This window comes from Simochromis diagramma, unplaced genomic scaffold (genome assembly GCF_900408965.1).
Source record: "Simochromis diagramma unplaced genomic scaffold, fSimDia1.1 OVJJ01000753.1, whole genome shotgun sequence".
NCBI lineage: Eukaryota > Metazoa > Chordata > Actinopteri > Cichliformes > Cichlidae > Simochromis > Simochromis diagramma.
In genome coordinates, this window is record NW_024387523.1 from 11032165 (window position 1) to 11047839 (window position 15675).

At 40.8% G+C, this 15675-nt stretch overlaps 3 protein-coding genes across 3 annotated transcripts; all 3 read left to right on the plus strand.

Moving 5' to 3' along the window:
- Positions 1-5496: 5496 nt before the first annotated feature.
- Positions 5497-7668, plus strand: LOC120726701 (receptor-transporting protein 3-like). Its single transcript, XM_040020491.1, has 3 exons — positions 5497-5859; positions 6185-6356; positions 7153-7668. The coding sequence occupies exons 1-3, from the start codon at positions 5844-5846 to the stop codon at positions 7490-7492; spliced, it is 528 nt and encodes a 175-aa protein (XP_039876425.1). The 5' UTR covers positions 5497-5843; the 3' UTR covers positions 7493-7668.
- Positions 7669-12282: 4614 nt separating this feature from the next.
- Positions 12283-13337, plus strand: LOC120726700 (receptor-transporting protein 4-like). Its single transcript, XM_040020490.1, has 3 exons — positions 12283-12412; positions 12534-12705; positions 12903-13337. Exons 1-3 carry the CDS (start codon positions 12403-12405, stop codon positions 13255-13257), a joined length of 537 nt encoding a protein of 178 aa, XP_039876424.1. The 5' UTR covers positions 12283-12402; the 3' UTR covers positions 13258-13337.
- A 70-nt stretch (positions 13338-13407) lies between these two features.
- Positions 13408-15557, plus strand: LOC120726704 (receptor-transporting protein 3-like). Its single transcript, XM_040020499.1, has 3 exons — positions 13408-14096; positions 14286-14457; positions 14938-15557. The coding sequence occupies exons 1-3, from the start codon at positions 14081-14083 to the stop codon at positions 15296-15298; spliced, it is 549 nt and encodes a 182-aa protein (XP_039876433.1). The 5' UTR covers positions 13408-14080; the 3' UTR covers positions 15299-15557.
- The last annotated feature ends 118 nt before the right edge of the window (positions 15558-15675 follow it).

Below are 15675 nucleotides of genomic sequence, written 5' to 3' on the forward strand. Positions count from 1 at the left end.
TTATGCTGCCGTGTTTAAGATCTTTCATAGTTATTCCTCGCTACCTTTAATGCATTTTACTGTAACTGCTAAAACCACAGCATCCCCTTAAATCGGGGATTCCTCATTTCACAAAAATACACCAAATGGGCAGTTAGGGAGAAGTTTGTCTTCTGCAAATGCTACATTGGCTGCTTTAAAGGAAAAAGTGGTTTCTTTGGAGAACGTGTTCCTGTCTGAATCCTTGTAAATGAGTCAGTGTGCTGTTTTTCTCCATGGCAAAACACCAGTGCTGACTCGGCAGACTTCCAGAGTTCTCATTTCTATAAGAGTCCACTGTAACAAAGTCGTTTCTGCAGGCACTACCAACAGTTTGTACCCCTCAAATCCCACACGGATCCAGGGTCATTTCTGCCAACCATCATCTGGAGATGAGGTTGGATTTGGATTTTTCTGAAACTTGAAAACATGAATTATTATTGTGATGTGTTTCCTCCTGATACAAAGTAAATGCATTCAGTTTCAGTCTTTTATCAGTTTAACTTTTCTTTTGTCTGTTTTTGTTTGCCTTTTCACTCTCTCTGGGCTCTCCACCTGTACTCGAATGCACCGGTAGTGATAACATTAAACAAAGTGCTGTGCAGGTAGAAATGTGTGTGTGTGCGCACTTTGGCTGTCCTTTGTCCTAAATCATCTATCATCTATCATAAAGAACACACCTTCTTTGATAGGCCCCTGATAGCGCGCACACACACACACACACACACACACACACACACACACACACACACACACACACACACGCACATGCACACACACACACACCTACACACAGAGTTATGGCTTATGTTCAGTCCTGTTCCCGAGGGTGTGTCTCCTGTTTGAGTGTCTGCCTGTTCATCCATGTCCTAATCTGTAAAGTACTCATGTACTCACATACGCTGCAGTGGCCATATTCCTGAGCTCGCGCTTTAAGCACAATGGACTTAAGAAGTGTGTGCATACAGTTGTGTGAGTGCAGACAAGGGAAACCATACTATATGCATGTTTGTGAAATCAAAGTGAGGGCCATGAGAGAAAGTATGATCGGCTTCTGATAACAAACACTAGCAGGTACAAAGACGCTGAAACACAGGGCGCGGCAGCTGCCAGGAATGTGCTCAAGGCATCTCACCACACCCAACCTCTCTCTCGCTTTCTCGCTCCCTCTCTCTTTTTTACACACTCTCTCTTCCTTGCTCAACCTCTCTCTTCCCCCCTGATCTCCTCCCTCTCTTGAGTCACCCAGCCGGCTTGGAACAGGTATGCAGGTCCAGACAGGAGCTAAATCCAAGCTTGCACCTTAGCAGGGCTGGCTTAGTAGGCTGTGTCAGGTATATTTGAATTCAAAAAACCTTTATTGACAAGGCTTCTTCAATATTGACAGTAGAATTAGATGAAGATGAAGAAATCCTGTGACCTTTTTTTTTATAGATAGATAGATAGATAGATAGATAGATAGATAGATAGATAGATAGATAGATAGATAGATAGATAGATAGATAGATAGATAGATAGATAGAGCAAAAGTTTTGAGACACTCCTCATTTCTTTATGCTTTGCCAGGAAAATGAAAAATAGGTGCAGCGACTTATTGAAGGATCTGGAAAGTCAATATTTGCCAGATAAACTTTTTTTCCGTTAATTAGTTTTTGAGAATACCTCTCCAAATAAAATGTCTAAAGAAAATGTAGAATTGATTCCTTGATTCTCTGTTAAGTGTAAACACAACACAGGTTCATCCCTTGAGTTAGGGATGCCTTTTTACGCCGATGCTGATTCATACGTCGGTTTTAAGAAGTATAATAAGTAAAAACACAAACAAGACTCTCTGAAAATGGCCAGTTACAAGGACTGGACTGAAAATAAGAGAAAAGGCAGCCAATGTCCAAGGAAAAACTTTGAAAAACCTTCAGAAAGCACAGAGAACCATTGCTCACGACTGGCTGGCCCTCCTGGGAGCAAAAGGTAAAGAAATGTCACAGTTGTGTTTATGCCATTAAAGGAGGCGTTTCTCATTTTTGTCCATCCCATTTATGTTCATGGTGCTGTGCTTGTGTGTATAATACGAAGCAATTCAAAAGCACCACAAGCCCCAAAACCACCGCAAAGTTCACGTCATGTGATCAGTCAAACAAACAAGAAGGCTGTACTGTTGTGTTGCTAGGAGACCCTAATAAACCATGGCATTTTTCTCTTTGTGACCGTTTCATAGTCACATTTTTCCTTTAGTCTCAGAGTGCAGAACAGAGTGATATGAGTCAAAATCAGGAGTATCTGTATCTGACTTCATGTCTTATCACCGCGTGTGTCCATGTCTGCTGCAGCTTCCAGTGCAGACTTAATCACCATTTTCTAGGAGCAACAATAAGAGGAGGTTGCTCTTTGAGTGTGCCCTTCTTTGTCTGTCTCCACACTGCTCTCTGTGAGCTTTCCCAGCATGCTTTTCTCACGATGTAATGTCACACCGGAGTATAAGGTGACTCCCCGGAGCCAGAGGCTTTGAGGTCATCTTTACACCACTGTGCCGAGAGGAAAGGTGCCCAACGCTGTACAGTACACTGTACTGTAGGTGGCTGTGTGGGGGGGGGGAGCTGTGTTTCTGTGGAGTTTGAGTAAACGTGGAGTCTAATGCTAACAATACAACACTGCATTCACCATTACTACCCAGGGTCTGATGATAAATATTGATAAATATTGGTGCATCCGAGTGTTTAATGACCTGATTATATTTTTTATGTTGTTCCAAAAGATGACACCTGCATAATCCCTGTTAATTGGATCTAAATTTAATTTAATGAGCTTGACAAACTGGCGTGTGACTGTGTGCGTTTCTGCTTCATCCAGAGCCTGAAGCCTGACGCCTAAAGCCTTCCAAGGAGACTCTGTTCATTTTTAGTACTGGGCGGGCCCTTGTTATGAACTATAAACAGCTCAGGTAGAAGGAAAGTCCCCAATGAGAGTGCAGCGTTTTCATTTACAGTAAGTATGTGTTGCTGGTGCGATGCAGAGAAATGACAGACCAGCGCCACTGCATACTTTGGGCAGGTGTTGTTGTTTTAACGCTATTATTACCACCTGTCACATGTGATGGTAATGATTATTTATGAAACAATGTGCATAACTTCACAGACAGACGGACACAAAGTCTGAGCAAACAAGGGGCTGATTTATCAAAGCTGGATGCCTTTCGACTGAAAGCCTGCTGTGACCTGCTGCTGCTCAGTCAATCAAAAAGGAAAGGAAAACAAGAACACCCGAGGCCTTCCCTTTAACAACTATTTTTTGGGGGGGGTTTAAATATAGTTTTATATCAGGTAATATGACATATTTTAGAGGGCTTGGTCCACCTTTGGACATGAATGTCACCAGACAAGACAGATTTGTTCCAGGACCTCACGGATCACTGCTGACTCCTAAGTGAAGTTCAGACCTTTATAATGTGGTTTTGGATGAACCTTATTAGACATGAAACGTGCTTCAGATTCACAGTTGTGGTCAGAAGTTTAGAGACACTCACCTTTAACTTGAATGCCATGGTAATTTTAGGGCTTTTAATAATTTCTTTGAACTGTTCTTTTTCCAAAGTGGAAAGATTGTACCACGAACAATATTAATAACTTTAAAAGACAAGAATTGGGTGCACAAGTTTGAATTTATTTTGGATTTTCTCTAATCCATACAGAGTCAGAAGTATCCATACATACAGCCCCACTAATATTTTGTCATTTCTCTGCACCTTTGAAAGTTGCACTTCAACAACAAGCTTCTGGTTCTATTCTGGCTTGATATTTGACTTCTCTTCTTTGCAGGAGGGTTCATTTAGATAGGTTGGTTTACTGGCACGTACATGGCTGTTCAGCCTAGTCCACAAATTTTCAGGAGGGTTGAGGTTGGTGTTTTGAAAAGCCAAAAGCTTAAGGTTAATCTGCTTTATCCAATCCAAAACCAGTTTTGTTGGTACACCCAACACCTACCTTAGATTTGAAAAGAAGCTGAAGAAGTGCATCCACTTTGTACACTGTACCTGTACCACTAGCAATAAAACAGCAGCATGATGCTACCACCACCATGCTTGACAGGCACGTGGCCTCTCCTTCATGGTCAATCTTGGCACAATAGCTTTTTTTCCAAACCAATTTCCTGTCACTGAGGGTGACAGATTGGGTCTTCCCAGAGACCTTGGCAAAGTAGCGACATATCTGAATAAACTTGTACTTGCAAATGTATGAACTGATGATCTTGGAATCAGTACTTGTTTGGAAATGGATCTTGAACTTTCCTGTTCTTCTGAGTATCAGTCAATCCAGTGAGTGCAGTTACGCAAATCCTTTTTATGATTGCAAAGAGAAACTGCCAGTTGTAGTCAGTCATGTGATGTTTACAGCTCTTGGCTATTTTAAATTAAAGTACACTATAGAGCCTTCAGCACCACTTACTAAAAGACCAAAGTGAGTGTATATATAATTTTGCTCCTGTGGGGATTAGAGAAAATCCAAAATAAATTAATACTTGTGCACCCAATTATTATTAAAGATGTGTGATATACAGTCATTCGACCCTGGAAAAAGAACAGTTCAAAGAATTTATCAAAAGCTCAAAATCACATTAAGATTTAAGTCACTAATGAGTGGATGCAAACTTCTGACCACGACTGCAAATCTCAAGAGGTTCTGTTTGTACTAATAACTCTGACTTGAACTCTGCCAAAGTGTCATATGTGGGCTGCAGGATAAAACTGCAGACCAGCAGGTGACTAAGAATGTTAAAGGTGTAAACATGCAGCGATGTAATGATGGCTATCTGCCACAAAACAGGCTGACGAGACAGTTCGACCTATGACTGGATTTAGAGAAATGTACCCTGATCACTGAAGACAGAAAATATCTGTGGATGTTTTTAGCAGGTGACTTTTGTGGGGGTCATTTAGAGTCATCAGTACGACCTTATGTGGTTCCTCTCCCCAACTTTCCAGCCATACTAAATATGTTATATGTAACCACACTTACGTATCGTAATGGAAAGCTGATCCTGCTTAGAAGAAACCATCTTATGACAGGAGTCCAGAGTCCTTAGAGACTTGTTTCCACTGAGCTCCAGAGGATCATCAGCAGTGGAGCATGGTGTTAGCTATCTGTGTTATACTGCCCTCTACTGGGCGGAACTTGAAAGTGTTCTTAGCTGAAGTTTAAAATAGTTTGCAAATCCCTTCAAAATGTAACAAAAACCTCGAATAATAAACGCAATCCACTGACGAAGGCGACTAAACGTGTTTTTCCTTAGAATTGATAGCAATAAAATTAAAAAATACAAAAGGAGCTCTTGAAAAGGGTAAAATAATTGATCAATTGTGGAAAATGATAAATAAATAAACTGTTGTTAACTCCCATCTTGTAATTCTGAGGTTTATTGTTACACTTTCACTGATATTGCTATAAATGAAATCATGTTTTTAACCGAGTCTCACATTATTGTGCTGCCCTTTTTTAATGTTTTGACGACTCTGTGCATGATTCAGTGCTGTAGATTATTCATAAAATCCACTTCTAAAATAGGGCACGCATATTCAAACGTCAGGAAAACTGGGATCAAACTGTGGCGCAAACACTTTGTTTATGTTGTTGATGTTTCGCGAGCTCTGCGTCATATTTTCGCACAGACTGAAGGGAAAATGAAACTGATGTTAAGTTTCGATTCCACGCCAAAGCTGATATTAGAGCATATATACAGAAGCTGCCTGCAGGTCAACATTCACGAATCAAACGCTGATTATTTCACGTCGACGTTTCACCTCAGCGGACAGAGTTAATCCACAGCCGAGCAGCATGGGCAGATCCACAGGTAAGACATCATTTATTTCATTGAGTATTTTATTAATATGAGGTGGAAAAAAATATTTTTTTTAATTTCTTGCAGTGTTTGTTTTGATCACCATGGCTGCTGCGTCAGCATTTAAGTAGCAGCGTTAAACTTCTTAATTTAAAACCGAGGAGGGGAAAACAGCTTTTTGATGAGCTTGATGATTTTTTTACATTTATTTTTCACTGTCTGCTTTTTTTTTTTCTTAATTTTTGCTTTTTTCTATCCAAATGACAGTGATGTTGTGTAGTTTAGTTTGTTTTTGTGTTTTTAGTTTTTCTTTTTCTTTTTTTACTCCTTTGTGCAGAATGGATTCCTGCTTTATGGTTGGACGTCTTTAATGACCTGCTGTATGAGGACAATCAGCTTGATTATGAAGACCAGTGGACTCTCAACTTTAGCTACAGCCAGACAGACACAGTCACCAAGGACGAGAGGAAAAGAGGCTGGAAGGTTTATGCCCACTGTGCCCGTGGAAAGTACGTTCCCTGAATACTCTCAACATTTCTTGCGTTAATTTCCTTCAAATAGAGCCTGTGTGAGGTAACAGTCACTGAAAATATTAATACATATGCTGCAAAGGAGACATAGATACAAATATTTCCTTGCTATGGTTACGCAGTCTCCACCCATTCCTGTCCACATGAGCAAACAGCTGATCTGATGACATGTCTGTGTGACAGCTGTCTCACAAAGCAGTCTACTCAAATGGAGAGAAACGTGTTCTGCCACCTGGTTAAATAAGTTACCTGAGCGAGTTTCTTCTTCTAACCTAAAATCAGAAAGAAAGTTGGACCCATGAGGTGCCAGACTGCCCACTAAAGCCTTGTGTGTCTCCTAGTCTGTTTTCCACTCAAAGGAAGCACAACGTTCATTTAATTAATGAGGAACAAGGGGGGCAAGAAGCAGTTCATTTTCTAGAAACAGAACTGAGGATTGCACAAAAAGTCTTATCATTTCTTATTCCTCGTGGTTTATCTCTACGTGGCAGTCACACCTCAATAAGCAAATGATAAGCGTGAGAAAGAAGGGGAAAAGGACTGATTTGACCTGTGGTGATTTGTCATCATCCTTCCATCCAACCTCAACCATACTGGCTCCATCCACCCTCCCCTATAAAGTCATCTGGCTGGAAAGTCATACGGTTTAGAAGAGCAATATGATAAAGCAGCTGCGATATGGGAAAAGTGAACGCCTACACTGAGATAGCAAGGTTAGCGATAACTACTAGGCTGAAAATAACTCTGTGCTCTGTATCTAATCACTTCTCCACAGATTTCAGTGTGCGTCCTGCAGAAAGACCTGGCCCTCAGCACGAGTGGTGGTGTTGTTCCGGTACCGGCTTCAGAGGGGCCGCGGGACGGTGATCATGCGGCCCTTCGGTCAGGCCTGTCGTCGGTGCCAAGATGGTTTCGAGCTTGGTGGATTTTCCGAGAATGAGGTGGAACATGCTCTGCTGAGGATGTTTGCCAAAATCAGGAAGAACTGCTACGGCGAGGATGATGATGACGATGATGTGTCATCCACAGAGTCCACCGTAGTGCGGACCAGACCCCACGAGGACACCCTGTGTGAGGCATGCTGTATGGGCATTTGCTGTCAGGATGACAGCTAGAAGTGTGTGCATGCGTGTTTGTGTGTGTGTGTGTGCGCGTGTGCGTGTCTATCAAAGTGTGAGTGCCATGACAGCCTCCTTTTCCAGTTTGCACATGAAATTTTCTTCAGCAATTTGAAGTTTAAAGGCTTTTTATTGTTATGAAGGTTCTTGGTGTGGTAAAAAAAAAACAACAACAAAAAAACAGGACCAATCACCAGATATGATAAATTTTCTATATTTTTTATTGTATTGTATTTGTACTAATTAAGTAATAAAATTTTGTGAAATTGTGATCAAGTTGGGTTTCTCCGATCTATTTTTTTATTTTTCTTGAATTGATCTTTTACTGTAATAGACATGAGAATAAATGGGATTTATGGGATGGGATTTTATAGAAGCTGAAATTAATTTAGATCATCCTTCAAAAGAACTGCCCAAAAAAAGTTCCTGCAGATGTTTCAAGATGTCTGACGAGAGGAGAGATTTGGTTCAGGAAGGATTTATTTGCACGTAACACAAATTTAGAGTAACCTGAGTCAAATATGGAAAAATCCAGCACTGTCATTATGTTGAGCTGAGCTACAAAACTGCTGGCCTTGATTTTTTTTTTTTTTTTTTTTAAGGGAACGTGATAATAAACTTAAACTACACATAAAAATATAAAACACCACAGGAAGCTCGAGTCCACAGGAATGTTAAAGCCTGAACTACTAAACTGACATACGTGTGCACGAATACTGGTTCGATGACTTCAGGCTTCCTATTCTGAGCACCTTGCATTGTTTTCATTTATTTTAATTTACTATTGTTGTTACCGTGTAAAGTCAAAAAGGGAGAGCAGCGAAAAATATTTAACAGCGAAAGTTTAGAGCATATTTTCACTTTCAAAGAATAATTTACAAACATTTCAATTATTTTCATTCATTATTTTTTGCACAAATATTGTGTAACCACAGAACACAGAGGCACAAGTATAAAATGCATCCAAAGCATCATTAATACAGACATAATACTAAATATATATTATTTCCCCTTAATTTACTAGAAATTAATAGACAACAGTAAAAATCACCTGTGAAGCTCTAAAACTGGGTAAAAACAATTAGAAAAGTTTGATAAGCTTTCTTCTTCATCCAAACATTCAGGAATGAGCCAAAGATTATAGTTATCACAGAGCTTATCAGGACAGACATGCAGCAGTTTTGCTGAAGGTGACTGTGCTCCGGGGTGTTTTTACAAAATACACAGGAGAAAATTCCCCACGGGTGTGAAGTGCTTTCAGATAAGAATGCCACAGCGCAGAGGAAAGTCACAGGAGAATCAGGAACACATGAGAAAACTCAACTTCATATTTAAGCAGTTGTTTATGTCAGGTAATAAGTAACACTTCAGGACACTCTCCTGACTCCTGCAGGAGCTCCTTTGTTTCCCATATCTGCATCTTTTGACCTGGCACAGGTTTTGCACTGGATGCACTTCCTGATATGAGCAGCAGTGATAGTGCACTATCATTTGATTCAGTTTATCCTATCTGTCCAGAAGTTGATTCTGTTCATCTGGACGTAGCGTTTTCAGTGGGAGAAACGCTTCGTCACTCATCCAAGTGACTTATTCAGTCTCAGCTGACTGCAGGTTTCCCCAACCTTATAAACAGTACATTTGCACAATGCCTGAAACCAGCCCACTGAAGGAACAAAGGGCTGTGAGATCCAGGCACGTGCAGAGGGGGGGGGGGGGCTAGAGGGGCTTGAGCACCCGCCCCTTTCCTGATGGGTGCCCAAACTGCCCTTTTGTTGAGGCAACTTTTTTTTTTTTTTTTTTTTTTTTTAATGTGTGTGTGGGTGCGGAGTCCTGTCTGTGCCCCTCAACAATACTATTTAACTATTAATCACAGTTTTGCTAAATAAAAGGATCTGGCTTGCATCAGTCACATGATCACGTTTAACCAATGATCGCCCTTGACGGCAGAACGCGCTGGTTACAAGCCGAGAACGAGCTCACAAAGAGCACGCGCATTTTTTGCGGTCCGGAGCTGTAGGAGAAACACAAGTTAACTCAGAGACACAGACTGATGCGACAAAACCAGTAAGTAGGTGTACAGCGTGCACTGTAGTGTATAGCACCCAGGAGTATTAGCTTATTACGTACACGTTGGTAAGTTGTCTTGTGGCAACTGACGAACTGAAACAAATGAGCGTGCTGTGTGTGCAACAGCGCGACAAACATTACCTGTCCTTTTATTAACTGCACAAGTAGTGCTGGTCATAGCTGCTGGCTACCTGTGTAAGGCTGTCATGGGTCTGTAGCTCTGTCACCGTTTTAGGGAACATATTTAGTTTTAAAGTAAGTTACAGAGCTTTTCCTGCCTTTCTGGAGGGATTATATTTCACTAAAAACGATCTAATATGCATGTCCACATAATTATGCATTATTGTAATTATAATATATTAAAAAACACACACTGTATTTTAAAGAACATACATTAAGAAGCAGATTATATTAGATTTATATTTTAAATAAGACAAAATTTGGATTTTACAGCAGTAAAATGATTGTATCTCTACGGTTTAAAAATGTAATAAACTTTGCCCTGCACAGAGTGGATAGTGAAACAAATGGAATCATCATAATGACATTATTTCATATTTATTACTTCCCCCTCCTCATTGCTTTATTATTGTAGCTCTAGTAATAAATAATAATGTAAGGATTCTGGATCAGCACCATGATGCCCATAGTATATACAGTATTCTGAAGAAGGTCTAAAATGTCACTGTGTGTGCGTGCATGTGTGTGTTTTATGTATATGGATTTTTTAAAATTATTACTCATGATATAACATTGTCCAGACATGCCTGGTAAGGACATGAGGAGGAAACAGCAGGAGCTGTGTGAGGCTACTAAAGGCAGTGCTATAACATTTTTCTGTCATCATTTTATTATAGATTAAGTGCAAGAGTTGTTAGGTGTGGATAATTAGATTATAGTTTATTGCAATAGCAAGTTGTGCCTTGTTCTCAGATAGACAGCAAGTGGAGAGTGATATATGAAATGATGGGATGGAAGGAAGAAGAGAAGCAAAGAGTGATTCACAGGCAGAGCCTAAATTATTTCTCACAGTTTTTTGTTGCCTTATGGTTCCAAGCGCTGTCACCAATCTTAGTATTTTGTTATTATCCCATGACATTTAATCAGCTACCATCTCTCCTATGGACTTTTTAATGTCTACAGTCTCAGATCAACACAGCCCTGCCCTCCAGCACTATCAGCAGCAACCCCTCAACAGCAACATTGTACCCATCAGGTGAAACATCGGCTACGTTTGCTTTGCCTTGTTGCCCATATTAGATTCTTGATGAATGTGTGTTGTTGTTATTCAGCCTGGTTCAATATGCCCCTTTTTAACTTTGAGCACCCGCCCCTTTAAAGCTCTCTGCACGGCCCTGGTGAGGTCAGTTCCTTCATCATAATTATGCAAATTCTCATGACCGTTGATTAACAACCACTGATCAATCTTCAGTCAGCTGAGACTTCCGCCGGGTTGCAGGGGCAGCAGCCCGAGCAGAGAAGCCCAGAATAGGAACATGAAATATCCTGAGTTTCAGTATCTGTTAGTTTATTGAAATAAATGAATACGTAAATAAATGAGTAATATTAATAATAAAAACTTGCCTGGTGAGGCATTTATTGAGACTATGGTTGTCTACAGGACTAAGAGTGGCTGCTTGTTTTTATTGTTGTACCTGTACAGATGTTCTTGCCTCTGACATATGTCCTCCGTGCATGAACGATAAAAACTGAAACTGAAACTGAAACATTTGCAAACAATAAAAACTAAACTGAAAAGAGCAAACACTCTGGAAATGAACTGAAACTACACTGAATCGAGAGGAAAAAGTCCAAGTAAATGATGCAATAGTGGAGACTGCATGGAAAAGGAAAGCAATGTTAAGTTTCGCTTTCCAAACACACACCTGAGAAGGTGGAACACGCCCTCCTCGGGCAGTTTTACAAAAACTGCTACCACCAGGAGGGTGACGATGCAGATAGTGGGAGGTCATCATCAGAGCCTGAAGCGAGGACCAAACCCCACGAGAAGAACCAGGCATGCCGCATGGGCATTTGCTGTGTGGATGATGAGAATGATGACTAATGTGTGTGTTTGTGTGTGTGTGTGTGTGGGGGGGGGGGGGTTCTTTTGGGATTTTTTAATGCATTTTGCACACAAACCTTTCCTTCATATTTTAAAGTTACCAGTCTTTATATGATACACATTAATTGTACTGTATGTGATTCTATTACTTTTGTGGTTTTCTTTGTATTTGTGGCTACTAATAAAGTCTTAAGTCTGATCAAGTCTTCTTTTATGGCTTTTATTACTTTCTGGATTTGTTTTGTGAGACAGAAATTACTGCACTTTTACATGAATACTCTCAGTTTATCTGTTTATCGCACTCATCTACATTTTAGATGAAGTTCAAATGTGGTTAACGTTGAAACTACACATGATTTATAAGTGATTAGTACACATGATTAGACATGAAAAGCAAATGAGGTTGTGTAGTTCTTGACTGTTCTTGACTAAAGCACAAAGGTGACCGACTGACTTTTGCCCGTGATGTTAGGCGGCGATCATACACTGATACCCTCTTAGCCAATTCAGTTTTCACCCACAGCCACCAAAAATCTACAAAATAATTAAATGTGCCAGTTAAATAAGAGCACACTGTGTTGTAACCGGCTTGTTTAGGTCGGACATGGCTGCATGGAAAATGAAAGCGATGTTAAGTTTCGTTTTCCAAACGCACAGCTGCTCTCAGGATATAAACAGAGACGCTCCAGCAGCAGAGCCACATTCACCACTCGAACAACATCAGCGACTCATCGCATCAGCTGGAAGCTCTTCAGTCAACAGACAATCGATCAACATGGACACAGGTAACATGGTTTAGTTTAGAATTTGCACCTGTGCTGGTTGTTTGGATCTTTGGTGTACTGTAAAACAGACCGCTTTGCTTTGTGACAGCATCAGCTTAACTTATCGTCTTCTCTTGTCCAGAATGGACCGCTTCTTTATGGTTGGACACATTTAACGAACTGCTGAATGAGGACAATGAGCTGGACTATGGAGACCGGTGGACTCTCAACTTCAACTACAAGCAGACAGACAGAGTCACCGAGGAGGAGAGGAGGAGAGGCTGGAAGGTCTCCACATATTGCGCCCGTGGAAAGTATGTGCCGCACGTCCTACATTTATAAACTTTCAAATATGCAGGTCATATGAATACATGAGTGTCTGTTCGCTTTATGTGGCGCTCACAGTATTATTTCAACCAGAGTCGTAGCTATTCAAGTGGAAAGAGCAAGATATAGATGCAAGCGCGTAAAATATATTTGGACCTAACACAGTCTAATCGTTTCTCCACAGTTTTGAGTGTGCATCCTGCACAAGAACCTGGGCTTCAGCGCGGGTAGTGTTGGTGTTCCGGTACCGGCTGCTGAGGGGCCAGGGGACAGTGATCATGCGTCCTTTTGGTCAGGCCTGTCTTCGCTGCAGAGGCAACAAATTCAATCTCCCTGGTTTCGCGGAAAAAGAGGTGGAACAAGCCCTCCTCAGGCAGTTTTACAAAATTCGGAAAAACTGCTACCGCGAGGAGGATGATGATGAAGATAGTGGGAGATCATCATCAGAGTCTGAAGCGAGGACCAAACCCCACGAGAAGGACTTGTGCCAGGCATGCCGCATGGGCATTTGCTGTGTGGATGATGAAGATGATGATTAATGTGTGTGTGTGTGTGTGTGTGTGTGTGTGTGTGTGTGTGTGTGTGTGTGTGTGTGTGTGTGTGTGTGTGTGCGTGCGCGCGCGTAAGATGATGACTAATGTTTGTGTGTGTGTGTGTGTGTGTGTGTGTGTGTGTGTGTGTGTGTGCGCGCGCGTAAGATGATGACTAATGTGTGTGTTTGTGTGTGTGTGTGTGTGTGGGGGGGGGGTGTTCTTTTGGGATTTTTTAATGCATTTTGCACACAAACCTTTCCTTCATATTTTAAACTTACCAGTCTTTATATGATACACATTAATTGTACTGTATGTGATTCTATTACTTTTGTGTGATTTTCATTGTATTTGTGGCTACTAATAAAGTCTTAAGTCTGATCAAGTCTTCTTTTATGGATTTTATTACTTTCTGGATTTGTTTTGTGAGGCAGAAATTACTGCACTTTTACATGACGCACTCATCTACACTGTAGATGAAGTTCAAATGTGGTTAACGTTGAAACTACACATGATTTATAAGTGATTACTAGTACACATGATTAGACATGAAAAGCACACACCCACCAAAATTAATCTTTAAAATAATGAAATGTGCCTTGTAGCCAGTTTAATAACAGCATGCTCTGTTGTAACCGGCTTGTTTAGATCGGACATGGCTGCATGGAAAATGAAAGCGATGTTAAGTTTCGTTTTCCAAACGCACAGCTGCTCTCAGGATGTAAATAGAGACGCTTCGTGCAGCAGAGCAACATTCGCGACTTGATAAGCATCAGTGACTTATCGCATCAGCCAGAAGTTCTTCGGTTTACAGAACAAAACATCGAGAAACATGGCCACATCGACAGGTAACTTTTGAAATGTATTTTTTTTTATTTTGCGGCAGTGAAACATTTCTTTTGATTAGGTGTGCATCACTTGCACATCACAGCACACCATTTCTTCTGCTTTTACACAACATTAAATAACACTGATCTCTGTAAAAGTGTATGATTCACTGAGATCATCAGCCTAACTTATTTCCCTCTCCTGTCCAGAATGGACTCCTTCTTTGTGGTATGACACCTTCAATGAACTGCTGGATGATGACAGTGAGCTGGACTATGGAGACCGGTGGACTCTTAAGGTTAACTACAACAAGACAGATGAAATCACTTATGAGGAGAGGAAGAAAGGCTGGAAGGTCTCCACTCACCAAGCAAACGGAAAGTATGTTAACTTATAAACAATAAAAACGTAAACATATGTAAAGTAATAGTTACTGAAAATGTGAAACAACAGCAAGACAACATAAAAATATTAAAAATATATAAAAATATATAAATCCATAGCAACAGCATAGCAAAACCAGAAGAAAAAAAGGAGGCAACATGTTTCAGACTGTGGGTGTAGTTGTAGTTTTCCATCTCCACCTTCTCTCTGATCACATGAGTGTGCAGGTTCTCTGACAAATGATCGTGTGACTGGGAGGAGGTTGCACACAGAATCAAAACAATGTCATTCTGTGATTAAAAAACTGGTTCTGCTGCTAAATGTAATTTCTTTATGGTGACTCAGAGAACCACACAATACTGTTTGAGCCACAGACTCATAGGGAGGCTCAGTTACTACATGTGGAAAAAGCAAGCTATAAATGTAAGTACATAAAAATAAATGTGTACCTCACAGCATGTAATCATTTCTCCACAGATTTCAGTGTGTATCCTGCAAAAAGACCTGGGATTCAGCGCAGGTGAGGTTGGTGTTCCGGTACCGGCTGCTGGGGGGCCAAGGGACAGTGATTATGCGTCCTTTTGGTCAGGCCTGTCTTCGCTGTAGAGGTGACAAGTTCAATCTCCCTGGTTTTGACAAGAAAGAGGTGGAACAAGCCCTCCTCAGGCAGTTTTACAAAATTCGGAAAAACTGCTACCATGAGGAGGATGAGGAGAAGGCTGAAGACAATGGAAGACCATCATCAGAGTCTGAAGCGAAGACCAAACCCCACAAGAACCACCTGTGCCAGGCATGCCGTGTGGGCCATTGCTGTGTGGATGACAAGGATGATAACTAGAGTGTGTGTGTGTGTGTGTGTGTGTGTGTGTGTGTGTGTGTGTGTGTGTGTGTGTGTGTGTGTGTGTGTGTGTGTGTGCTAAAAGTGCTCAGAGAAACTCTTTTCTTGTTTACTGGTTCCTGGGATACTCTATCTGTTTTGCACGTGAAGTTAACAGTTTTAAGAGTACGATCCACATTCATGGTGCAGTATATGATCATATCACGTTTGTGTGCGTTCATTGTATTTTGTGGCTATTAATAAAGTCTGATCAAGTCTTGTTTATGGTGTTTGGTTTGTTATGGATTTGTTTTGTGTGGCAGACGTGCTATAAATTGCTGTACTTCGCATTCATCTATAGATCAGATCTTTTTTCCACCCCATTTATTTTCTAGTCA

Coding starts and splice junctions, on each gene's coding strand:
- LOC120726701 (XM_040020491.1), top strand. Junction 6,357..7,152: donor GCCCACTGTGCCCGTGGAAA/GTACGTTCCCTG, acceptor ACTTCTCCACAG/ATTTCAGTGTGCGTCCTGCA.
- LOC120726700 (XM_040020490.1), top strand. Junction 12,706..12,902: donor ACATATTGCGCCCGTGGAAA/GTATGTGCCGCA, acceptor GTTTCTCCACAG/TTTTGAGTGTGCATCCTGCA.
- LOC120726704 (XM_040020499.1), top strand. Junction 14,458..14,937: donor ACTCACCAAGCAAACGGAAA/GTATGTTAACTT, acceptor ATTTCTCCACAG/ATTTCAGTGTGTATCCTGCA.